Source organism: Phyllostomus hastatus, unplaced genomic scaffold, assembly GCF_019186645.2.
Source record: "Phyllostomus hastatus isolate PE091 unplaced genomic scaffold, TTU_PhHast_1.1 phas_contig_58, whole genome shotgun sequence".
Lineage (NCBI taxonomy): Eukaryota > Metazoa > Chordata > Mammalia > Chiroptera > Phyllostomidae > Phyllostomus > Phyllostomus hastatus.
This window is the reverse complement of record NW_025333916.1, coordinates 23,254,842-23,276,893: the sequence shown is the minus strand read 5'-3', so window position 1 is coordinate 23,276,893 and position 22,052 is coordinate 23,254,842. Positions and strand designations below refer to the sequence as shown.

The window sequence follows — 22,052 nt, the reverse complement described above, 5'->3', positions numbered from 1 at the left end:
GAAAACTGTAAACTACCCAAAGTTACAGGAAAAGAAAGCTATTGCTTTTGTTGCTCCTGCTGCTACTGCTGGGGTTAATTCTACAGTGATGACTCTCAGAGATTAACAGGATTTTGGTAAGAGCAAAGTGCAATGCTATGCCAAATGAGTCTATAATCTGGCTTTCATGATAATGAAAAAAATAAACCTCCTAAACTGATAATAACATTTCCTGTATGAAAATCAACATTCCCTTGAGTTCTCATCAAATGGACTTGAAAACCCCAGAAGAACAACTCATATCCACAGTTTAATAAATTAAAACTTGATAACCACCTCTTGAGATGGTCCTCTGGGTCCCTCCGGCCACAGTGGCCTCTGTGGGATTTGGGTATGCAACCTCCTTTCTAAGCCAGCTTCAATCTTATAGAGAAATTTGATGAAGGATAGTTTTCTGAATTAGACAACAGGACCAAAGGAGATTTTCTAGTTTCCTTGCTGTTCGTGGAGAAGTATTTGAATAACTTAAGCATTGATGTCCTCAGCTGAATGAGCCCTGGCACTAAAGGGTGAAGTCAGGTCTCTGCCCAGCCACTTACTGGCTGCAGAGCCCCAGGTAAGCCTTGTGGCCTTTCCTGGCAAAGGCCTCCTCATCTCTAACCGAAGGGGTGAGCCATAAGAAGCTGGGGACTTCTCCCAGCTAGAATGCTCTCTAGTCTTGATTATTGCAGATGAGTACACAGTTATGCAAATGAGAAGATCTCAATTTTATTACCCTCCTAAGAAAATGAATTTTAAAAATGCATTGCATATTCAAACCAAGAGTTTAAAATTATGAAATTAATGAAAACTATTTTCTTGTTAGGTTATAAAATTTACTTCAGCATCATTGCTCTGAAGATTCTCTCTAGCCCTGGCTGGTGTGGCTCAATGGACTGAGTGCCAGCCTGCGAACCAAAGTGTCGCAGGTTCGATTGCCTGCAAGTCCTTGATGAGAACTCAGGAGAATGTTGATTTTCATATAGGAAATTATATTATCCGTTTAGGAGGTTTATTTTTTTCATTATCATGAAGCCAGGGCACATGCCTGGGTTGCAGGCCAGGTCCCCAGTAAGGGGTATGCAAGAGGCAACCACACTTTGATGTTTCTTTCCCTCTCTTTCCCCTTCTCTTCCCTTCCCTTCCCTTCTCTCTTAAAAAAATCATTTCTATACTTGGCTATGATCCAGTTGTGCTGGGACCAAGAGGTATCTACTTGTCACTGCCTTTAGAGAATTCCAAGTAAAATTCACATGTGGGCTGGCCCAGAACCCACGTGAATGGGAGCCTGGACACAACTATGGGGAACACAGGAGGCTGCCGTGTCTTTAAAAGGATCAGTGAAACCATAGAGGGGGAGCCTGCTGGGGTTGTTAGGAATGAGGGGAGGGAAGGAGGTGAAGAAAGGAAAGTCTTGTCAATAGTGTTCAAGAGCTCAGGTGCTGGAGTCCGAGATCTTGGGTGACCTCCACATGCCTCAGTGTCTCATTTGCAATTTTCAAGTAATGATACCTGTAAGCAGCTCTTAGCATTTTTGAAGAGAATTAAATGCAAAGTAAAGCAGCTGGCACATAGCAAGTGTTCAATAAATACTACCTCTCGCTATTCACTGACATCCTTTATTAAATGCATTTTGTTTCCTAATTTAAATGAGACTCATTTCAGATACTAGGCTGTTTGCTATTTTGACTTCATTTTCTACTATCTTAGTAGAAAATGCACTTTTGAAGTGCACTTTTGATTCCTTTTCCACACATGTAGGAAATCAGCAAATGATCCCCTTGGTGGCTGAAACTCAGGCTGGTTTCTTTGTTGGTGGTTCCCTCACGTGGCAGGCCTCTCCTCTCCAGATGCTTTCTACAGGTGCCCCATGGAGGGCAGGAGCTGCATGCGGAGCCCACGAGGTACCCACATTGCTCATCTCTGCAGCAGAGCCAGAAATACCCTGTGTTTTGTACTTAACTATCAAACAAAACCCATTATGGCAAAACATAAATGGTATCTTGGCTGAGCAAAGCCCTCCACTGACCCTTAAGAACTAAAGAATGTTTTAGAAACTCTGGCTTGCTGGAAGTCTCTCCTGCCAAGAAAACCACTTGAGGTCAAAGGTGTAAGGGTAAAGGTCAGCAGGGCAACCCTCCCTTCTCAGAAGCTTCAAAGCAGCCCCAAGACAGCTCAGCTGGGTACGATTTCAGGGACACCACTGTTAAGTCCCTTATTTTAGTTGATCCTGAATGATTCCAGGGCTTTGATTACAAATTAGGCTGAACGAAGACCCATGGCCTGCGTTTCTCCTTGAAGACCTGGCCTGAGGGAAGATAAAACCCAACCAGCTAGAGAAGGTGCTCTCTCCTGCCTCCTAAACACAAACCACACCACCCCACCGTCAACCCGGCAGAGGCTCCACAGGGGCAGCACAGACCCTGCTGGATGCAGCCTTTGTGTCTCCAGAGCCACTCACCTATGAAGCAGGTCTCCCAGTGAGGGAGAGAACAGCGGGAAAGGTAGCCACTGCTTCAGCAGCAAGGGACCAAGAGAATTCTCTAGAAAAAGGCTCTGATTAACATATCTCAGACACAGAGCTGGTCTTGAGTAGATAGAGCCTGATGACACACTCATGCTAGTGCCCTGGATGAAGTCTCCAGAAACTGAATTTTAGAAATTCTAGGAAGCTAGGAAGCAAAGAGCACGAAGACCAGCTGTTTCCTTCATCCTTCCCGCCCTCTTCTCCAAGCGACCCATGTTGTTTCTAGACCCATCCGAGACTCGAGAGGGCTAGAGGGGAGAGGGCTTGATCGCTAGCCTCCTCTTGCTTGCCCATTTCAAGGTGAGAAGGATGGCAGGGTTCAGGAGTCAGAAGCCTCTCGCCCAGGGTTACACGGCTCCTCCTGTCAGAAATGGGCAGCGGGTCAGACCTCCTGCCCCAGTCCCCAGGCTCTCCTGCTTCCACCGCCAGCCCAGCCCCCGCCCCAGGCTGAGGCTCCGCGCAGTACCTTGTGGGTGAGAGAGTGCTGCTTGAGGTGGTGGGGCTGCACGAACTCCATGCCGCACTCGGAGCAGATGTAGGGCCGAATGTCCTTGTGCTTCATCATGTGGTTCTGCAGCTGGCTCGGGTACTGGAAGGTCTTGTCGCACTCGGAGCAGTTGTACTGGATGGGCCCGCGGTGCGTGGTGAGGTGCCTCTTCAGCTGGGCCAGCGTGGGGAAGTCAAGGCCGCACTCCACGCAGATGTTTTCCCGCCCGCTGGCGTGCTTGGCCTCGTGGGCCTTGAGCTCGCTGGGGTAGGCGAAGCCCCGGCCGCACACGCGGCAGTTGTGGGGCTTCACCTCGCTGTGCTGCATCATGTGGCGCTTCAGGTGGCTGGTCTGGGTGAAGGCCTTGTGGCACACCTGGCATTTGTGGGGCCTCGTGCCCTGGTGGGTGAGCATGTGGGTGTGCAGGTGGCTGAGCTGCTTGAAGAGCTTCCCGCAGCGGGTGCACGCGTGTGGTTTGATCCCGCTGTGGCCCAGGATGTGAGTCACCAGGTTGTACTTGGAGGTGTAGGACTTCTCGCAGTTGGGGCACTGCCAGCGCTTCTGCGCCCCGCCCACGTCCACGTAGTAGCTGTCATCGATCTGCACGTTCACGTCCACCCTCTCCACCTTCTGCTTGGTCTCTTCGCTCTCCTGGGGCTCGGCCTTCCGGGGCAGCAGCGGGTCCGCGGGCTGCTTGGGCATGAAGGTGTGCCGGCTGAAGGGGAAGGGGGAGGCTGAGGGCATAAAGAAGGGGAACATGAGGCCCGGGGGGACTTTGGGGTAGTAGGAGTAGGGCGTGGGCAAGAATGGAGCCGGGGTCGGCTGGGGCCACACGGCACTGGGCTTCACGGGCTCCTGCTTCACGGGCTTGCCCCCCATGTGCTCCAGGGTGCGGTAGAACTGGAAGCCCACGTTGCACAGGTCGATCATCTGCGAGTCATACTTGGGGCGCGGGGGCTGCGGAAACAGCAGAGGGAAGTTCGGGGGGCCGTGGGTTTTGCTTTCCTCGGAGTGGAGGACAAGACCGGCTTCTTCAGATGGGTGGTTATAGGGCATCTTGGTGGGCACGCTCTTCCGTTTCCGAGACCCTCCTCCTTCGAAGACTCCCGGGAATCCGTCAAGGTCTCCTGGAGGGGGTTCATACCGGAACTGGGAAAAAGGCCCCCGCAGAGCTTCTGGAAAGGGGTGTCTTTGGGGAGCTTTCCCTCGGGAAGCCACTTGCTGCAGGTAGTGGGGAAAGGAGGGGGACCTCTTCACACCCAAACTGAAATGCACATCCTCATCTTTGATCATCTTCATTTCCTTCTGCATCCTTGGCAATGTTCCTTTAAAGAGAAAGAAACTTATTGTTTAAAAAAAAATCCTTTTTCCATTATGGTTTTTTTGGCTGGATGTCAATACTAATGTATGAAGAGTAATGCTTGCTTAATACTGACCCTCATTTATCCTAGGGCTATTCAGAATAGCACGCTACCCCCTTTGCAAACCTGGTTACAGTTGTGGAGAGCACTGGCCCCTTGGAGTGCGACCTGGCTCCAGTAAATCCTCAGCCACAGAACCATAGCTGGGAGGGGCTGGGGCAGGGGCTGGGGGTGGGGCACACTAGATTGGGAAGAAGAAACCTGAGAACCCATGGAGCTGTTGTCCCCACTTAAGCGGAGGGCACCAAGGCCCACAGAGATGAGTGGCGCACTCAAGTCCCACAGCCACTCTGTGCACGAGTCAGACCTGGGACATGCTCTGCTGCGGCTCTTCAGCCTGAGATGGAATCACATGCACCGATGGTGACGTAGCTGTGTCTTTTAAGGTTGTTCCTTCTCTAAGGGCTCCCCGTGATTTCCAGTGATTTCTGCATCTGCAGACCTTGTTGCTGGGGGAAGGGGATATTCAAGGACACGCTGGACAGGGGATTTTAACGATTAACTCAGATCTTGGGTTTTCTGAGTATCTACCCCAAGCAAGGTGTGCTGCTGGGATATATCAAGTAGACGAGATCAATGTGATGAAGAAAAGCATGTAACCCAATGTGACAAAGTCATCCTGGCATTTGTGCATTTTAATCTAACACCTGAAGCAGCTGCGGAGGGAAATTCCAGGATTGTGAGTCTCTAAAACCGTGCCGCCTCTCCCCCTTCACACAGGCATCAGAATAAAGCACGGCCTTTGGTGACTCCTGCAGAACAGACATTTCTTAGCTGAGCCAGGTACCGCCACCTGGCTGCCTACATCACATGTGTCTGGGAGAGGCTGTGGGGCCACAGTCTAAACCAGGGGCCTGATCTTTTCATATGTCTCCTCGCCATTTTTCTATCCTCCTCACCTGGATACTGGTGGGAAGATCTAAGTAGCTGACTCCACAGTTCTAGTGAGAGCTATTTCTACCTACATCTCTTCAGTTTTAAAGGGATTGGTCGTTTTTGCTCATTAGAGGATTCCTCAGAGCCAGTCAGCCTGGCCAGGTGTAAGGTCTATCCTCAGGTCACTGGAGAGAGGGCTGGGGTAGGGTCCTGGACTAACTCAGGGCCCCGGCCCTCCTTGGGAATGGCTACATGCTGAGCAGCGCAGGTTGAGGGCCCAGGGGAGAGAAGGTGCACAACTCCCAGGGGTTTTCTGTTGTCCTGGGTAAGGTAAGTATAGTTTTCATAAGTATCTAGATATTCCCAAATTGCATGTGTGTGTTTATGAGATGTTTGAGAACTGTAGCACGATTTTTTAAAATGGCACTTTTTACATTGGATTACCAATTCTAAGCACAGATGATCCAATTGAGGGGAAAATTATGTGCCCTTATTTTATGAATATTTAGGCATCATTTAAAGTTGTTATGTGAAAGTGTTAGAGAACTAAAGCATCATATCCATCAATCACTGTGCACATAAAGTGAGTGGGAAGACAGTCCCACTGTCCGTGTTGTCTTCCTTCCCCGGGTTCCAGGCTGAGTGATGCAGAGGGAGAGCCTGCGTATCCACCAAGAGGGAGGCCCAGCCCTGCACCCCACCCTTCTTCTGCTCTTTTCTGACATTGTTAGCTAAATGCTAGGCCTTCTACCACGGCTGCCTCAAGCTCCAGGCACTGGTAGGAAGGGACAAGTGCAGTCAGAGGATGAAATGTCCAACTTCATGAGACTAGGAGTGTGTTAGGGGGGGGTGTATCAAAATGAGGGGAGTGGTGCTGTCACTATCAAAAGGACCAGGACAGCACAGAAAGGGCAGAAGCTCTCAGGCGATTTTTCACATTTACTAGATTGTCACTGGGCTTGCAATTCAGTGAGTCATGAGCCCTAAATTCTACAGTGTTATAGAAGTTCTGGCCTGCCCCAAGAATTTGTTGTATCTATAGACATAATTCACTTTCAGACTAGGCTAATGTGTCCTATTAAAATGGAGGGAAAATGGCAGCTCCTTTTTCTGGAATTTCATTTTGGCCACAGTTGGATTTATACCCTTTGGAGATAAGACCTTATTTGTAAAAAGGCTGCTCAGACCGGAGAGAACTCTTCCAGGCTACTAGTGACTATGGCAAACCAAAGTAGAGCCCATCCCAATGCAAATGGATCCTGTTTGTTTTATTCAGATCTGGTTAAAAGAGTCAGTTGATTCTTACTTTATGTTAGAGAGCTTGACTGGAAAATTAAGCTCTCCAGTATAAATGTCAGAACATGGGCCAGAACTTATTGAATTTTTTGTGTATTGTTTGTTAAGAAGGTATCTGAAAACGTGTCACTAATGATGTCTGGTATCTTTATGTTTTGTATCTTATACTGGAAAGCTACTTAATTGGAAAGGAATGTGATCACTAATTTTGAAACTGAAGGTATTTCAGTTGATACACATGATTGTCACCTTTGTTTAGCATTTTTGTTTTTAGTTGTGACATTGTCTACTAGTTGACTCATCTTACTATATTAGGAGTGACATAATATAATGGCCATTTCAAAAGCATACTTATTTAAGTGCCTGCATTTTTATTTTATCACCATTGACCTAGTAAAGCAAAGAAAGATTGTTGAACAGAAGTAATATGTTTTTTAACACAAATGGCAGAATATGTCCCCCAAACCCGGAGACTTTACATATGTACATTTTAATTTCCTCCTTATTTCAGTATAATAAAAATTTTCCCCCAGTTTTTAACTTGTGCATATACATACCTCAACCCTAAATTAGTAGTTATTAACAAAGGAAGTTTAAAAAAAGCACTGGGATCCATCCATGGACATTTCCCCAGATCTTAAAACAGCAGCCCCTTTCTGCATAAAAATCTTAAGGAGCACGGCCAATCCCTACAGAGGCTGAGAAACTAGATCTGTTAACTCTTGGCCCACTTAAGAGGTAAATCAGCTAGCATTGTTGCTACTTATCAATATTCCTGTCTTCTGAGCACAGGGTACCAAGGCCAAGCCACAGGAGATAAAAGAAAAGCACCCCAAAAACAAATCCATATTGGGGATGAGGAGCATTGACGGGAAGAGCAGGGAAAAGATGTCTTCCTCAGGGGGTAATTTATCCTGAAATCAGCCAGTTCGACACCCTGAGCAGCTTCTGCAAAACTATTCATTGACACCCAGAAAGCCTCCAAGTGTGCCACCCACGTGCTCCCCTCTATTTCTGAGAGGAGGTCCGCAGACATCCATGACAGTTATGAGATTCCTATGGGAAGCAGAAGAGGTTTGGGGGGCAGCACTGATCTACTCGGACAGGCCAGGGCAGCCGCAGGGGAGCTGCAGGCCCTCCCTGGTCAATGATCTAACTGCTCCCAGAAAACCGGTAGTTTGTAGGATAGTTTCCCATTAGGACATGTTGAAACAATAGGCAAAAAGAAAGAAGAACTAGAATTATAAAAGTACACAGCTGCTGAATAGTGGGAAGCACGTTGGTTTGGAGCCTGAGGGTCTGGGTTGGAACACGGGCTTTGTGTTACAGCTGTGGGAACTGAGCACGTTTTGGGGGAGGACCTAATGTCATCTATGACATAAGGGTGGGGCTATCCCCATGGGGTTGATGAAGACTCTAAAATGTTAGAGTGTGTATGTGAAACTGAACAGTGCTGTCTCTTGAGGGGTAAGAAAGAGAGGACAGGAGCGGATGGCTGAGGTGACGATCCATGGACGATGCTGATTGACACAGTCTCTGTTTTCCAAACTGAAGCTCTTTTCGCTATCAACTGGCATCTGGGCTTCTGCTTTGCAAGTTCAAAACCAAGGCTTTGCCCATCTACCCTGAGTTAGTCTTGTCATAGTAGTGAATGTGAACCACACTCAGTGAGGCCAGCGGGTTAGGCCAGGGTGATCCTCTTTATTCAGTGTGCAGATACCCCTCATTCCTTCTCTATGGCTCTGTTTCCTATTATGAAGATAATATCTCTGAGCCTTTATTAATAACAAATGGCTTTGGTAAGTGAGGACAAAAGGGATTGGGTGGTCCTATGAGCTATTTCATTCAGTTTATGGGAAGCTGAAGAATTGCTCCTCATCTAATATCAAATGCCACCTTCCTAGCAACAGGAGGACCATTTGTCAAACCCAAAGACTCAGGCACTGGGACAGTGCTGGGTCAACACTGGCTCTTGCAACTCCTGTTAGACTGTGAGGGCAGGGACTGGGTCTGTTTTATTCACACTGTGTTTCTAGTCCCGCGCATAGTGCCCGGCACAAAGTAGAGGACCAGTGAACTGCTGTGGGATAAGTGAAGGAACGAATGGTCCTTGTTTTTAAAGTCTCCATATGGAACTTCATGGACATGGACAACAGTGTGGGAATTGACTGTGGGAGCAGGGGGAGGGACGGGCGGAGGAGGGCAAAAAAGGAAAAATTGGGACAACTGCAATAGAATAACAAAAAATAGTTAAGGAAAAAATAAAAGGTATGATTTTATCTTACATTATTCAGATAGCAGGTGACTTTGGGGATGACACTAATCAGATCACAGGCACAGTCACAAATTCTCAGGTAGTTGTTGTGGGAAGAATTTGATACACACACTTTGTTGTGTGTTGTTGCTTACCCTCCTCGGTTTCCAAGGGAATCATTCTCTGAACAGACCCTCAGATTCGGGGAAAGGCCCTGATTCCTGGCTTCACTAACGCTAGGGAGCCATCCTTAAAGTGCCACAAGGTTCTGCAACCCAGTCGTAAAACAGACACCCAGAAAGTCCAATGGGCAGTAGGAGGTAGAAAGACCCCTGGACTGAGAATGTAAAATATAAACCAGGAGTGGTTTATGTATGCTTTCACCCAAAGGAAATGTTTAGGAAGTTAGTTGCAGTTTACCCTTTGTACTAACATGGGGGTGGGGAAGGAGAGGCCTTAGATAGAATAATCATACATTTTTATTGCTATGTTCAGAGAATGTTTTAAGTTCCTGGTGTTCTTCCAGGTATACTCAATCACCAAACCCAATAGGCTCTACGTCAGCAACAAATTGTTCAGGGAGGAAAATATTGTGCTGATCTGTTAGAGGAATCTGGGACTCAGGATGTCTTCTTTTTTAAAAAAAATGATTTTTATTGTATTTTTTAACAGGTATTATTCATAACAGTTAGTTATGAGGAAGTGGTGATTGAATAATTTTAAAAACAAAAACAAAAACAAAATCTCCTCTTTGAACCATAATGACCAAATAGAAATGCAAGTCCTAACCAACATGAAACTACATTTGTTGGGGGGGGGGGGAGGTTGCTTCTAATAATGCCCTTTAATTGGGAATTCACCTATTGCACCAAAATATAAATATTCCCCTGATAAAATTACTGGTATTTTGTGGTTCTCATTCGAATCGAAGGTCATTTCAGTAAATGCTAGTGGAAGAGTCATGGTGAGTCAGCATGCCAGGGCTAGACCTATTTATCTCCTTTCTATTCATCCTGAAATTCATGGGGGAAAAAATCTCTCATATTCTTTGTTCCCTGAATATTTCCAAGGTTTCACTGGAAAATGCTACATTTTACTATTGGAGACACTGGCTTCCCTTTTAATCTGGGAGAATGGCACTTCACTTAGGTGGTCTACTCTCAACAAAAATGGAAGCAAGGAAGAGGTTAGAGTTGAGGAAAAGTTTAAGAAAAAGGAGCAGTGCTAAGAGCAGCAAAGCTTGGGGAGCTGTGGGAGGACAACAGGAAGGCAAGATGGGAAGTATGTGGACAGACTACCAGCGCTCTGTTCAGACACAAGGATCTTGTTTTAAGACTCTTCTAATGTGGGATTTTATTGTATCACCTGGTTCTTCCTGAATTTGTGATAGCAGAAGGAGACTTTGAGTCTTAGAATTAAATGTTCTAATAATTCAACATAATTGTCTTAATATATATGTAGCTGTACTGCTGATTTCTTCATCTGCAGGTATTTGGCAAAAAAAAAATCATTCAGTCTTGTATTCCTGTGATTGGCAAGAATAGACAGTCTCTCTAAGCATCTGGAACATAGAGAAATATGTTCTCAAAGAATGGCCTGCCCTGGCATCCCCTGGGTTAGTGGTAGAGCCAAGAAGAAGTGACCAGTTGCTTGGTAGCCAGACCCCAGGGCCCTTCTGGATGCTCTTGTGGATGTGATTTAATTTATAAACCAAAATTCCTCTCACTTTATTACAAAAGCTAATCTGTCAACCCATGGCATGGATTGAGTCCCCTGGGTGGTCAGAAATATTAATGAGACCTTTTCAGAGGTGAAATAATCAATTGAACTCACATAATTTATTTAATTAAGTTCCTAAATGCCACCAAAACATAATAAAGTCATGTCTAGTTTTTCATTGTTTAAATTGTCCATAATAACATGCTTATATACCATTTTTATATACATATTTTTAAAGAGTCCTATTCAACAACAGCAACAAATTCAGCTACTCACTTGCATAGGTTAAATGCATGCATATTTCACTTATGAAAGTTCTTAATGCCTAGGTCTAGTTTCTGGAAAGCAGGAGTGAGTACAATTACTGGAGCACCAGAGCAGCTGCTAGTGTGTTGGGGTTATCTCTGTCCTTGTGACCCATTTAAAGGAAGGAAATGAATTGTAGATATGACTTAGCAGTTCTCTTTCCCAACGCTCAGAGCTGCTATAGCTCTTATGGATAGAGTCCCAACTGGAATGTTAGAGTTTTTCTCCTACTTTCATTGGGGGAAATGTCCTTAGAATATGTATCAAATTTTTTGTTTTGTTTTAAGTTCATAGATCAAGTAAAGTTTGATATACCTACTGCTAGCTAAGCAGCTATACACACACATGCATATTAAAAGCCTCATTTTCTCCACCTCTGGGAATGACAGTGTATTTGGTCTGGGGCCTCATGATTGGTAGATAACGCCAGGAAATATGCAATGAGAACTATCTGACCAGTGTGAGTGTCTGCAAGTAAAAGTGATAAGGATCAACACATAATAGAGGTTAGCCATATGTAAAAGGAATCTATTTTGAAAGTGAAACTCAAGGCAGTATTTTTTGCAGTGGAGGGGGTGAAGAACTGTTCTATATCTTGAATGCGGTGGTTACACATTTCTCTATTTGCCAAAACTCATACAACTCAAAGGATGAATCTTACTGTATGAGCATTAAAAGTAAGTTTCAAAATATAAAAGAAACTTACAAAAAATAATACTTTGTATGTCATTGTAAGAAGAGTAATAGAGAGTATTTGGGAAATGTCCAACACTCAAGGTGACCAGACTCATCCTTTAATCAGTTCATATCTATGGAATACATCCAATAATACACATGTGACCTATAAAGAGGGAACTGGGTTATATGAATTGATAGTATTAATTTATGCTCTATCCAAAAGGTAATGGCAGAAGACAGCTTTTTTCTTGTATATAGTCTATTCAGCAAAGATATTGTGGGGCAGGGATGGCATATTAAGCTATCCTTCAAGGTCTTCTAATCTTTGGCTCTGATTGCATTCAGTAAACAACAATTTCTCCAACATTCTTTGATCTATAAAGTAGTCTACCATCAGTGGACAAGATCATTCTGGTCATTAGAAAATACACTCCTACCCCCTGTAAATCAATAGATTGGCATTGATATTCAGGTCCATAGATCACCCTTAAGGAAAATTCCTTAAGCCTGATTAAGTGAGTGCTCTTATGAAATGGAACTCATGAATCTCCAAACCCACAGACCAAATTCTGAGTCATGGCAACCCCACCAGGCACTGCTATCCCATGAAGTCTACCTGAGCAGCCAACTGCCTTATTTCTTTGATACTTCTTCTTCTTCTTTGTAGAGAGCAGAAGCAGGGAGAAAGAGAAGGAGAGAAACACGAAAGTGAGGGAGAAACATCAATCAGTTGCTTCTTGTACATGCCCCAGGCATTGCCCTGATCAGGAATTGAACTGGTGGCCTTTGCTTTGCAGGACAACGCTCAACCCACTGAGCCACACTGGTTAGGGCTCTTTGATAGTTCTCACTGGATACATCAATGAAAGGTTCTCAAGATTCTACAGGGCAGGGGGTGGAGAGAACCTTGCCTACTGGAGGCTTTATAGAGACCTAGAGGTAAAACTTTCCTTTCTACCAGAGCTGGAAGAAAATCCCTCACTTCTCTGAGGTCTGTCACATTTGCTTGATGTTCCACTCATTGATAGGGTCCTGTGCTGCTCATCACCTTTCTTTGTGGGTGGGCATCTTATATTTCTAACAAAATCTGATTAAGAAGTCAAAAACTTGCCTGGTGCCCTATATGTTGTTGGAACCCAATAATTACTTGGAAATTTATTTGACAAATACCGTTTTCTAACTTGCTTTCCCTCCCTCACATACGTGGACACATAGGGTATCTCTGGAAGAAAATACAAGTATCTGGTAATACAGGTTGCCCCTGGGGAGGGACACTGTAGGGCTGGGGGAGGAAGGCTTGGGAGCCTGGCAGCCAAGTTCCCAAATCCATAATCTATAGGAAGGCACCTTTCCTGTTGACCAGTTCCCTGGATGGAGACTTAATTGTATAGCCTTTCAACTTATGCTTTCATACACTGTGACTGACTTAACTATTCAAATACTATTAAAAAATTAAAAACCCATGTAGGCTTTCAAACAGCAAACATTCAGACAAAAATAGTATTGGATTCTCTCCTTTTTAAGAATGCTCTCAAAGCATTTCTTTGGACAACTCAATTTCTCTGCCCAAGGTCTTTTGATGCCCCTGGCAGAGTCCACTGTAGTTTGTACGTTGGGCACACAGCATTATGACCCAGGCTTATATCATCAGGGACATAAGTATAAGCAACTGAAAAGATTGACTAGAAGAAGCCTCCCCAATGCACTCACTTGGGAAACCACTCCAGGTGCCTCCTCTGTGCCTGCACTGTGCTGGGGATCAGAAAGATAATGTCTAATCAGCCGGACACTGGTTTCAAGAAATTCACCACCTGGGAGAAGAAAGTGACAAACAGATGTGGAGAAATATGTCCTAAGAGCTACAATAGAAGAGTCTTGAATAGGTATGTTATTTGCTGAATATGAAAGAACAGTAAGAATGACATTTCTTTCACTGACATAAAATATTTTCTTTCAAGATATTCTCTTTTATTCCATTTTTATCATTAAAACCTAGGTTAAAACAACACAAAACAGGGGAAGGAATAGCTGTGAAAGTGAGGGAAGCAAGGAAAACCTCCCTCTTCCCCAACCAGGGCCCCCGCCTTCCCTGTCAGTGTGTTCTGTAGAGCAGAGGGAGACTTCGGTGACTTGACAGCCGGGGCCAACTTTCATACACTATATTAGGAAAGCCAGGTGTGTGTAAGTCAAAAATAAATTTCTTTCAACCTTGAAAATTCAGATAAACATGAGTTTGCTGTGCAGGTTCACGGTAATTACAGAATCACTCATGGCGAACATGACTAATCCAGTGTCTCTGTTGTACTTCTCCCTGAGGTTTTCCTTGGCTCCTTCCCCAGTGCCGACAAGGAACTCCGGGGAGGGAAGAATGAGACTGTTGGACGGGGGACAGTGTTGGGTCTTCCCCCCGGGCCCTAAGATAGTTGGGTTGCTTAAAAGTTTCTTTCAGTCTAAAATAAAAGTGCAAACCTACTTATGCCACTGCAGAATCGCAAAATGTCAAAGCAGGAAGCCTAAATCTTTCCATGTCTTTCATGTCATGTATAATGACTGGCACTTACTTCAATTTTTAATAATAAGTTTTCAAATTATAATAATTTTCTAGTCTTAAAATGATTTCCTGTTCTTCAACAATAACTAGCAGATACAACTACAAAAAAGTCTGTGGAATTCTCTCCTTGTATGCCTCTCTTTCTGTTCTCCTCTAATAGATAGGCAGAATGTTTTTTGTTTGTTTGTTTAGGATTAGTCATCAAAAGGAATATAATTTTTTCAGATATGGTTCATCTTGCTTTTTAAACACAAGTGTATTCTCGAGGCTGTCCTGGTGTGTCGTGGTTAGAGAATGGCCCTGGAAAACAATGCTCAGATTCCCAAGAAAGAACACATTCATACCAGAATCCCCTAACTTTGAACTTAGCTAACCCCTTTTATGAGCTTCAGGTGCCTATTTGTTAAAATGTAATTATACTCCAGGATTTGTTATTGTTTCAACATGTCTCTGATTCTTGGATTTTCCTTTATCAATTTCTTTTTTCTGGTATGTTCTCTCCCATTCACCCCAAATGCTAATGTTATCCATGGAAAGAAGGAGAGACCAAAGTGTCCTTTTGCCAACACCTTCCACCTCAGCCATTCATTTTTTATGGTTTTTACAAAATCTGGTTGATTGTTTCTTGGAAATGACTATTAGCTTCTCTTTCTTTCCATTCCCATATCTAGAACTTCAGTTCAATTGGCTGCCACCTCACCCCTAGATTACTTTCACCAGTTTCCATCCCCTCTTCCAGATCTTTCTTGTCCCTCCTTCCATATCTCTCGAATACTAATGCCAAATCCATCTTCTAGGAATTCATCATTTTTTCTAAGACAACTCTGTTCAGCAACCTGCAATAATAATGTGGAGAGACTGCTGTGGTACACAGTGTGGAGATAGCTAATTGTTGCTTCAATATTCATTCCCCCTTCTCCCTTAAGAAACAGAGCCCTGATTTTGCTTGTGGTGACAATGTTCCAGCAAAACCACTAGCTTCTCCAGACATCCTTTCAGTTAGGGCTTGCCCTTTGACACAGTTCTGGCCAGGGAGATGTAAGCAGAAGACTACTAGCAATCTCTGAGAAAGTTTTTGCATTCCTGATGCAGAAACCACCCGCGTATGCTTTCCTGCCTTTCTTTTTTCTGCCTGGAATGTGGGTATGAGGCTGGATGGAGGTGGCACTGTCATACTGGAACTGAGAAGCTACACAGTTAATGGCAATGCCTCCCACAGGTGTGGTAGAGGGGAAGAGGTAACGTGTCAATATGGAGCTACTGTACCCACTTGGTACTTGTTTGCTTGTTATTTGAGAAAATGAATCCTTTTCTTGGTTAAGAAAGTGTATTCAGAGTTCTGGGGCTTGTGGATAAACCCACCTGAAGCACAAAGTAAATCAAATATAAACTCCTCTCCCTGACTTTCAAAGTCCTTCATAAGCAAGTCCAGTTCAATTCCCCTAGTCTCTAAAATCTTCTTATCCCCAAGCTTCCACTATTCTTTTTATGCCTTTTTGCCTTTACTTAGATTGGCAGGCTTTTAGGGATATATTTTCCATTGATCCATCCCATTCTTCCTGGAAGTCTCCCCTCCCTAGTTTTATGCCCAATTATCTCTCTTTTAGCTCGAGTCCTATTGCATCATCAGCAGAGCCCTGGGTAAAAGTAAATACAGTGTTTTCCCCTGAACTACACTCTGGTTATTTGGTGGTTATGTTTTCTTTTCCCAGCCAGTGAATAAGCTCCCTTCAATGTGGGATTCACATTCTTCTATCTCCCACTGCATCTTACATGATACCTATCACCATGGAGACACTCGGTGCAGGGCCGTTGCCTGGTGGCGATTCTGCTAGTGTGCATTGCTATATCTGCTTTTTAAAACAGGCTTGTCTGTGGCTTTAAGAGCACATGTGAATTTAGGCTGTATTTCCATCTAGTAAGTTAATATCATTGGTTGGCAGTTCAGCATCAGTAAGAATTAATTTGCCATGGGGAGAAATTTTCAGCAGCAAACATGATCACTGTGGTTTCTTTATTGCTGGAGCATAATGTTGGATTCACACATTGCTAGAGCATTTACTGGGATTGGAGATCAACCTCCATCCCATTAAAGCTGAGTTTTCAGCATTAAGACGTTATGAGAGTAGGACTCATTGGTGCCCATCTCCCCCTGTCTCAGAAGGGAGCAAAGGCCAGTTGAAAGGTGTGGCTTGGGTGAGGGGCCACAGATCTGCTGTCCAGTGCCTGCATGGAGCCGGGGCAGGGCGGCTACAGCAGCGGGTCCGGCCCAAAAGCCTCCTTGGAGGATGGTGTTCTCCTTGGAATGCAAAGGAAGAAAGGTCACCATTGATTACACTTCTGAGGGTTTAATCACTCTTCTATGAAATGGAAATAATCACAGGACTTATATGCAGACAGTTTTGTGTTATTCCTTAGGCACTTAACTGAAAATCAAAAAGGACATCAGTGCAGGGAGGGGATATCCAACTTCAGAAATGAAGTTTGATGTAACTTCTCAATTTTCTACCTTAATTTTTCTTCGTTGAGATGTAACTACATTCATATCCTTGCTTTTTTTCTCTGTCTCGAGCATAAACACACATACATGCACACACACTCACAAGTATTACCATATTCTCTGTGTGTGTGTTATAGTAAAAAAAATAGAGTTATAGCCACTATGGAAAACAGTATGGAGGTTCTTCAAGAAACTGAAAATAGAACTGCCACGTGATCTAGTAATCCCATTTCTGGGTATATATCCAAAGGAAATGAGATCATTATTTCAAGGAAATACTATACTCTCATGTTCATTGTAGCATTATCCCACAATAGCCAAGGTGTGGGAACAACCTAAATGTCCATCAGTGGATAAATGGATAAAGAAAATGTGGTGTGTGTGTGTGTGTGTGTGTGTATGTTGAATATTATTCAGTCTTTAAAAAGAAGGAAATCCCGCCATTTGCAACAACATGGACGAAACTTGAGGGCAGTATGCTAAGTGAAATAAGCCAAATAGAAAAAGACAAATACTTTGTGCTATCACTTATATATGGGAATTAAAATAAAAAGTCAAACTCTTAGAAACAGAGAGCAGAGAAGTGGTTACTGGGAACTGGGGAAGGAGGGGGATAGGAAGAGGTTGTTAAAAGGTACAGACTTTCAGTTTAAGGTGAATAAGGTCTGAGGACCTAATGTATAACATGGTGACTGTAGTTGATAACAGTGTTAGATAGTTGAGATTTGCTGAGAGAGTACAACTCAAATATTCTTACCAAAAACAGGGAGGGGGCATTATGTAGGGTGATGGGTAGGTTAACTAGATGGGGAGATATTTTCACAATGCATATGTGTATCAAAAAATTATGTTGTACACTTTAAATATCTTATAATTTTATTTGTCAATTATATCTCAAGAAAGCTGAAAAAAAAGAGAGAGAATTCTCTTCAAAGGTTTAGTTTCTCCTAATACATTAAAAAGCACAAATCTGCCTTCAGAATAATGATCCTTAATCTAGGAATTGCAATGACTTCCTTATTTGGTGTTTTAATCTCAGTTTTTAAAAAATTCAATTAGTAATACAAACAAAAAAATGAAAGCATAAAAAATTTGTTTCTTTTGGATTTTCCATAAGATAGACCTTGGGGAAAATTCCCACAGGAACCATTCATAAATGTCTGTGAGTTGCTTTGGGGGCCATCAGAGGAGTCTCAGAGGCAAGGACCCCACTGAGCAGTCCTGAGACTGAAATAAAAAGAGCCTGAGCTTATGAGCAACAACACAGAGGCCTGTGGGCCTTGAAGGCTTCCTCGAAGTTCAGGGGCTCAGGAGTGACAGCCTAGCTGCCTCCACAGGCAGAGTTCTGATGAGTTTATTGCCATCCCAAGTAAGGTTTATGGGAGTGGGGAGAGAAGGGCCACTCTTGCAAAGATGTATAAAGTGCAATTCTTTTCCTTAGGCAGCTTGCCCCTAGTTGAGGAAGTGTGCTAGAGAGCACAAAATAAGATATTCTCTGAGTTGCAGGGGACCTAGAAGGTCTAAAAAGGTAAGCTACATTATAAGTCTCTTAACCTTCGGAGTCTTGGTTTCCACATTGATGGGGCCCATAATGCTCCCTTGGTAGTGGATTAAATGAGATAACGTAACTTGCAGAGTGCGTGCACATAGTAAGTATAGTTCAATTTGCTGTTACTATTGGCATAATGACAAGTCAGCAAATTGTGTTCGATAGATACTGCTGTCAATAGGATATCACTTCAGAGGAGGTGGTCAATGAGGTGAAAGGGGAAGAGGATGGGTGAGTTCTAGAACTAAAACACTGGGGAGTGGGCATGCCTTGTGAGGTAGCTTCTGGTTACAGTGGTTATCCGGGCTATCTGATCAGAGAGGGTCTCCCTCATTCCATCAGTCTGTAGAAACTGGGCTTCGGGAACACAGTGAATGAGGAGCAGGCATCCTTGTTCATAACAGAGCTAATGGGCAAAGAGGAAGTATGACCCCACGACATTCATTGATGGCCTGACTGTTCACCTAGGTAACTTTATGTACCTTTAGGTTACATAGAAACCAAAATCTCCCCATCTCCCAGCTCTCTCTTTCATAGCCCCGAGCATATTGTCCTGGTAGAAATATCACAACATATCTTGGCCATTCATTCATGTATTCTCTATCTTGCCCTGCTAGATCATGACCTCTGTGAGACCGGGTACCCTGCCTATGCTATTCATTGCCATACTCACCAGAAAAAATGCCTTGAATACTATAGATCAGTGCATTAGAATCACTTGAGAAGTTTTACACATACCACACTCCCCTCACCACACACACACACACACAAAATGTGATGTCTGGGGGCCTCCCAAGACCTACACTACATCAGGATCTCTTGGGGTGGGGGTCTAGGTATTGGTGCATTTTAACAGCTCTATAGTGATTATTATGGCCAACAGAGGTCAACAGCTACTTCAGGGAGGTGTTCAGTAAAGTTCTGTTGAATGTAAATGGCAGAACCTATTCACTAAGGTGGGCATGAGTGAGCATGAGGTGGGAGGGAAGAGATTCTGATGGAAAAAGCTCTGTGACTTGCAGTCACTGCTGTCTTCCCACTACTCGCCCAGGCTACCAGGAATGGAGTGTGGGGGTCAGAAGAAGATTCTCCTCCATCTCAAGGCTGAGTTGATGAAACATGGCCGATGGAAATGGCCATTTGGGGGTCCCAGTAATCCACAAAGAGACACAGCCTGGACAGATCATGCTATACTCTGGTGGGGGGTGGATACCACAAAGGCACCATTTGTGTGCATATGGATCTTAGACGGGAGACCCCTCCCCACCCCTTTTTCTCCTCCCAAGCCTCCACCTCCCCCAAGGCCCCACCCACAATGCTTAACAATGAGGAAGAGGATGCAAGAAGATTTTCTTCCTGCATGACTATGATACTTCTGAAAGGTTGAACTGTGGGATTTTTTTTCTTTTCACTTCTCTCTTGGAAATCACCTCCATATGCTGATTGGACTATAGTATAAGACTTCTTCTTTACATAGAGAAAGCATTCCCCACTATATTTAGGAGGTAAAAGAGGCTGCTGTTATTTCAGCTTCCTTAATAGCTTTCAATGCCATTGCATGGTTTTCTTTAAAATTTTTTTCCCCAAAATAAACAACAAAATGTAAAATCTTCCTTTCTGCTTTGATCGATGGTTCACACCTTTTGGAATATCTAGCTCATATTTTTGGAAAGAAGCAGCTGGTTCCCTTGACATTTAATTCCAACAAAATGCTTCATTCAATTATCTCTCTCCTAGATAGGGTACACAGACTATTGGAAAATATTCGATGACACTCATCCAAATGTCTGCATTAAGTATAGAGTATAGGAAAGGTAGAGTATACTTGTAATATTCTGGAATCTGAATGAATGGCATTGAAATGGCTGAGCTTAAGAAAACGCTATCCCGTGGCTGGCATAGCTCAGTGGATTGAGTGCGGGCTGCGAACCAAAGCATTGCAGGTTGGATTCCCAGTCAGGGCATATGCCTGGGTTGCAGGCCATGACCCCCAGCAACCGCACATTGATGTTTCTCTCTCTCTCTCTCTTTCTCCCTCCCTTCCCTCTCTAAAAATAAATAAATAAAATCTTTAAAAATATATTAAAAAAAAAGAAAACACTATCGTGGCAGGAAAGGATCTAGCTGCTGTTGATAACCACAGGGAGGAACCTTCAGCTGGGGTAGGACAATCAGGTTTTTGTCCCTGGGTCAGGTTGAGTGTTTTAATCAAAGGACTTTGCTATAAATCAATGGCATTAGTAGTCACCATGACAGCTGTGTTGCAAGGCTTTTAACGGATTATCTCTTTCAATCACTACTATAATTATCCCTGTCTCATAGATAAGGAATTGAGGCGCAATGGTTATAACTGATCTGTCTACGGTCACATAGCTTGGAAGTAGCAGCTCTTAGCCAGGGTTTGGCAAACTCTTGGTAAAGAATTAGAGAGTAAATATTTTTGGTTTTGTGAGGCCTATAGTCTCGGCGGCAACTACTCAACCCTGCTGCTGTAAGGAGAGCAGCTATAGTTGCTAGGCAAACAAAGGGGAGTGCCTGTATTTCAATAAATGTTTACAAACAAAAACAACAAGTGGCCTGCACTTGGCCATGAGGCTGTAGTTAAATAACTCTAAGCCATGGCATTAAGCCCTCTCTTGAGACTTGTTGCTGGAAACTTTTATTTAAATAATCTCCTTTCAAGATCTGTTACATTTCTATATGAGCTATTGCAAGCACTCATTGAGCCTACTTATACAGTGGTCTACTGAGTAAGTAGAATTGAGTTTTTTTTAATGAATCATATTTCTTAGGGCTAGCAACAGACTAAATGTTATGATGGGAAAAGACTTTTGAATGAGTGGGTTATAAACTACACGAGGAGGAAAGCCTCTGAGTGCATCTTAGCTCTCAGGGGTCTGTGTGTTGGCACGGCGGAGGAAGAGTTAAGTTTTTGCAGCATCCGCTCAGCACCAGGCCCTGTGCGGGGGCTCTTCCCGCTCTCCCATGTCTTCCAAGAGTCTTCATATGCCACTCCTTTGGTGCAAGTTTCAAGGTGACACTAAAATCACACCACAGAATCAAAGAATTTAAGAAAATGGAGCATTATATTCAATCCCTATATCAATTCTGCAAGGCAGGTGCCCTTATTCCATTTTATTGATGAGAAAGAGAAGCTCAGAAGGGAAGTTACTTGCCTGAGGTCACAGAGTGGCTGAGCAGGCATTTCATCCCAGATGTGCCCAATTTATGGGCCTGGTCACCTTCCATTAGGCCATGCTGCCCTTCATAGTGGACTGCACACCTCACCTTGCTTCATAACTCAATCATTAAGAGAGTTTGAAAAGTCAGTTAAATTTGAAATTCTACTTAGTTCTACTCTGTAAAAAGGAGAATAAGAAGTCTTGGTGTGCCCCACTTGCTTCATATAGCTGCTGTAAAAATCAAACAAAGTAGATAGAGTATGTGAAAGACACTTGTAAACATGAAACACTTCCAGGCATGTACGGTGCTGCCATCGTCAGGGAACTGGTCAGAGTCATGGTGAGGCAGGTCCTTTCACCTCCTCACCACACTGCTGGCCACTGAAAGGGTTCCCCTGCACCCAGGGGACCCCAGCCACTGAATCATTCAGATTGCCCAAGTCTGGGAAGGAATTGGCCCCCAGAAATCCCCTGAAATCAAACCAAAGCTTAGGAACTTGGAAAAGGTTACAGAATAGTCATCCAATTTCTAGTCACATAAATGACTCTTATAAACACACACATAAGTGTCATTGCCATCTCTCCCCACTTTCCTCCCAAGAGACTCTCCTACTTCTGTTCTTCTAGTTTCAAAAGGGCTTTTTCTTCCTGGGATGAGTGTAAATCCAGCCCTTTCTCTTTGACCTAA

General features: G+C 43.8%; 1 protein-coding gene across 2 annotated transcripts in view; it reads right to left on the bottom strand.

The window, feature by feature from the left end:
* Positions 1–22,052, bottom strand: part of ZNF366 (zinc finger protein 366) — a 61,899-nt gene that overhangs the window by 15,298 nt on the left and 24,549 nt on the right. The window contains exons 1-2 of one of the 2 annotated variants that reach the window (XM_045848234.1): positions 13,293–13,394; positions 3,012–4,357 (exon numbers count right to left, since the gene is read on the bottom strand). In XM_045848234.1, coding sequence (XP_045704190.1) covers positions 3,012–4,343 — 1,332 coding nt within the window. In that variant the 5' untranslated portion in view covers positions 4,344–4,357; positions 13,293–13,394. Of the gene's footprint in view, positions 1–3,011; positions 4,358–13,292; positions 13,395–22,052 lie in introns of those variants that run through there. The other variant, XM_045848233.1, reaches the window with a different exon arrangement.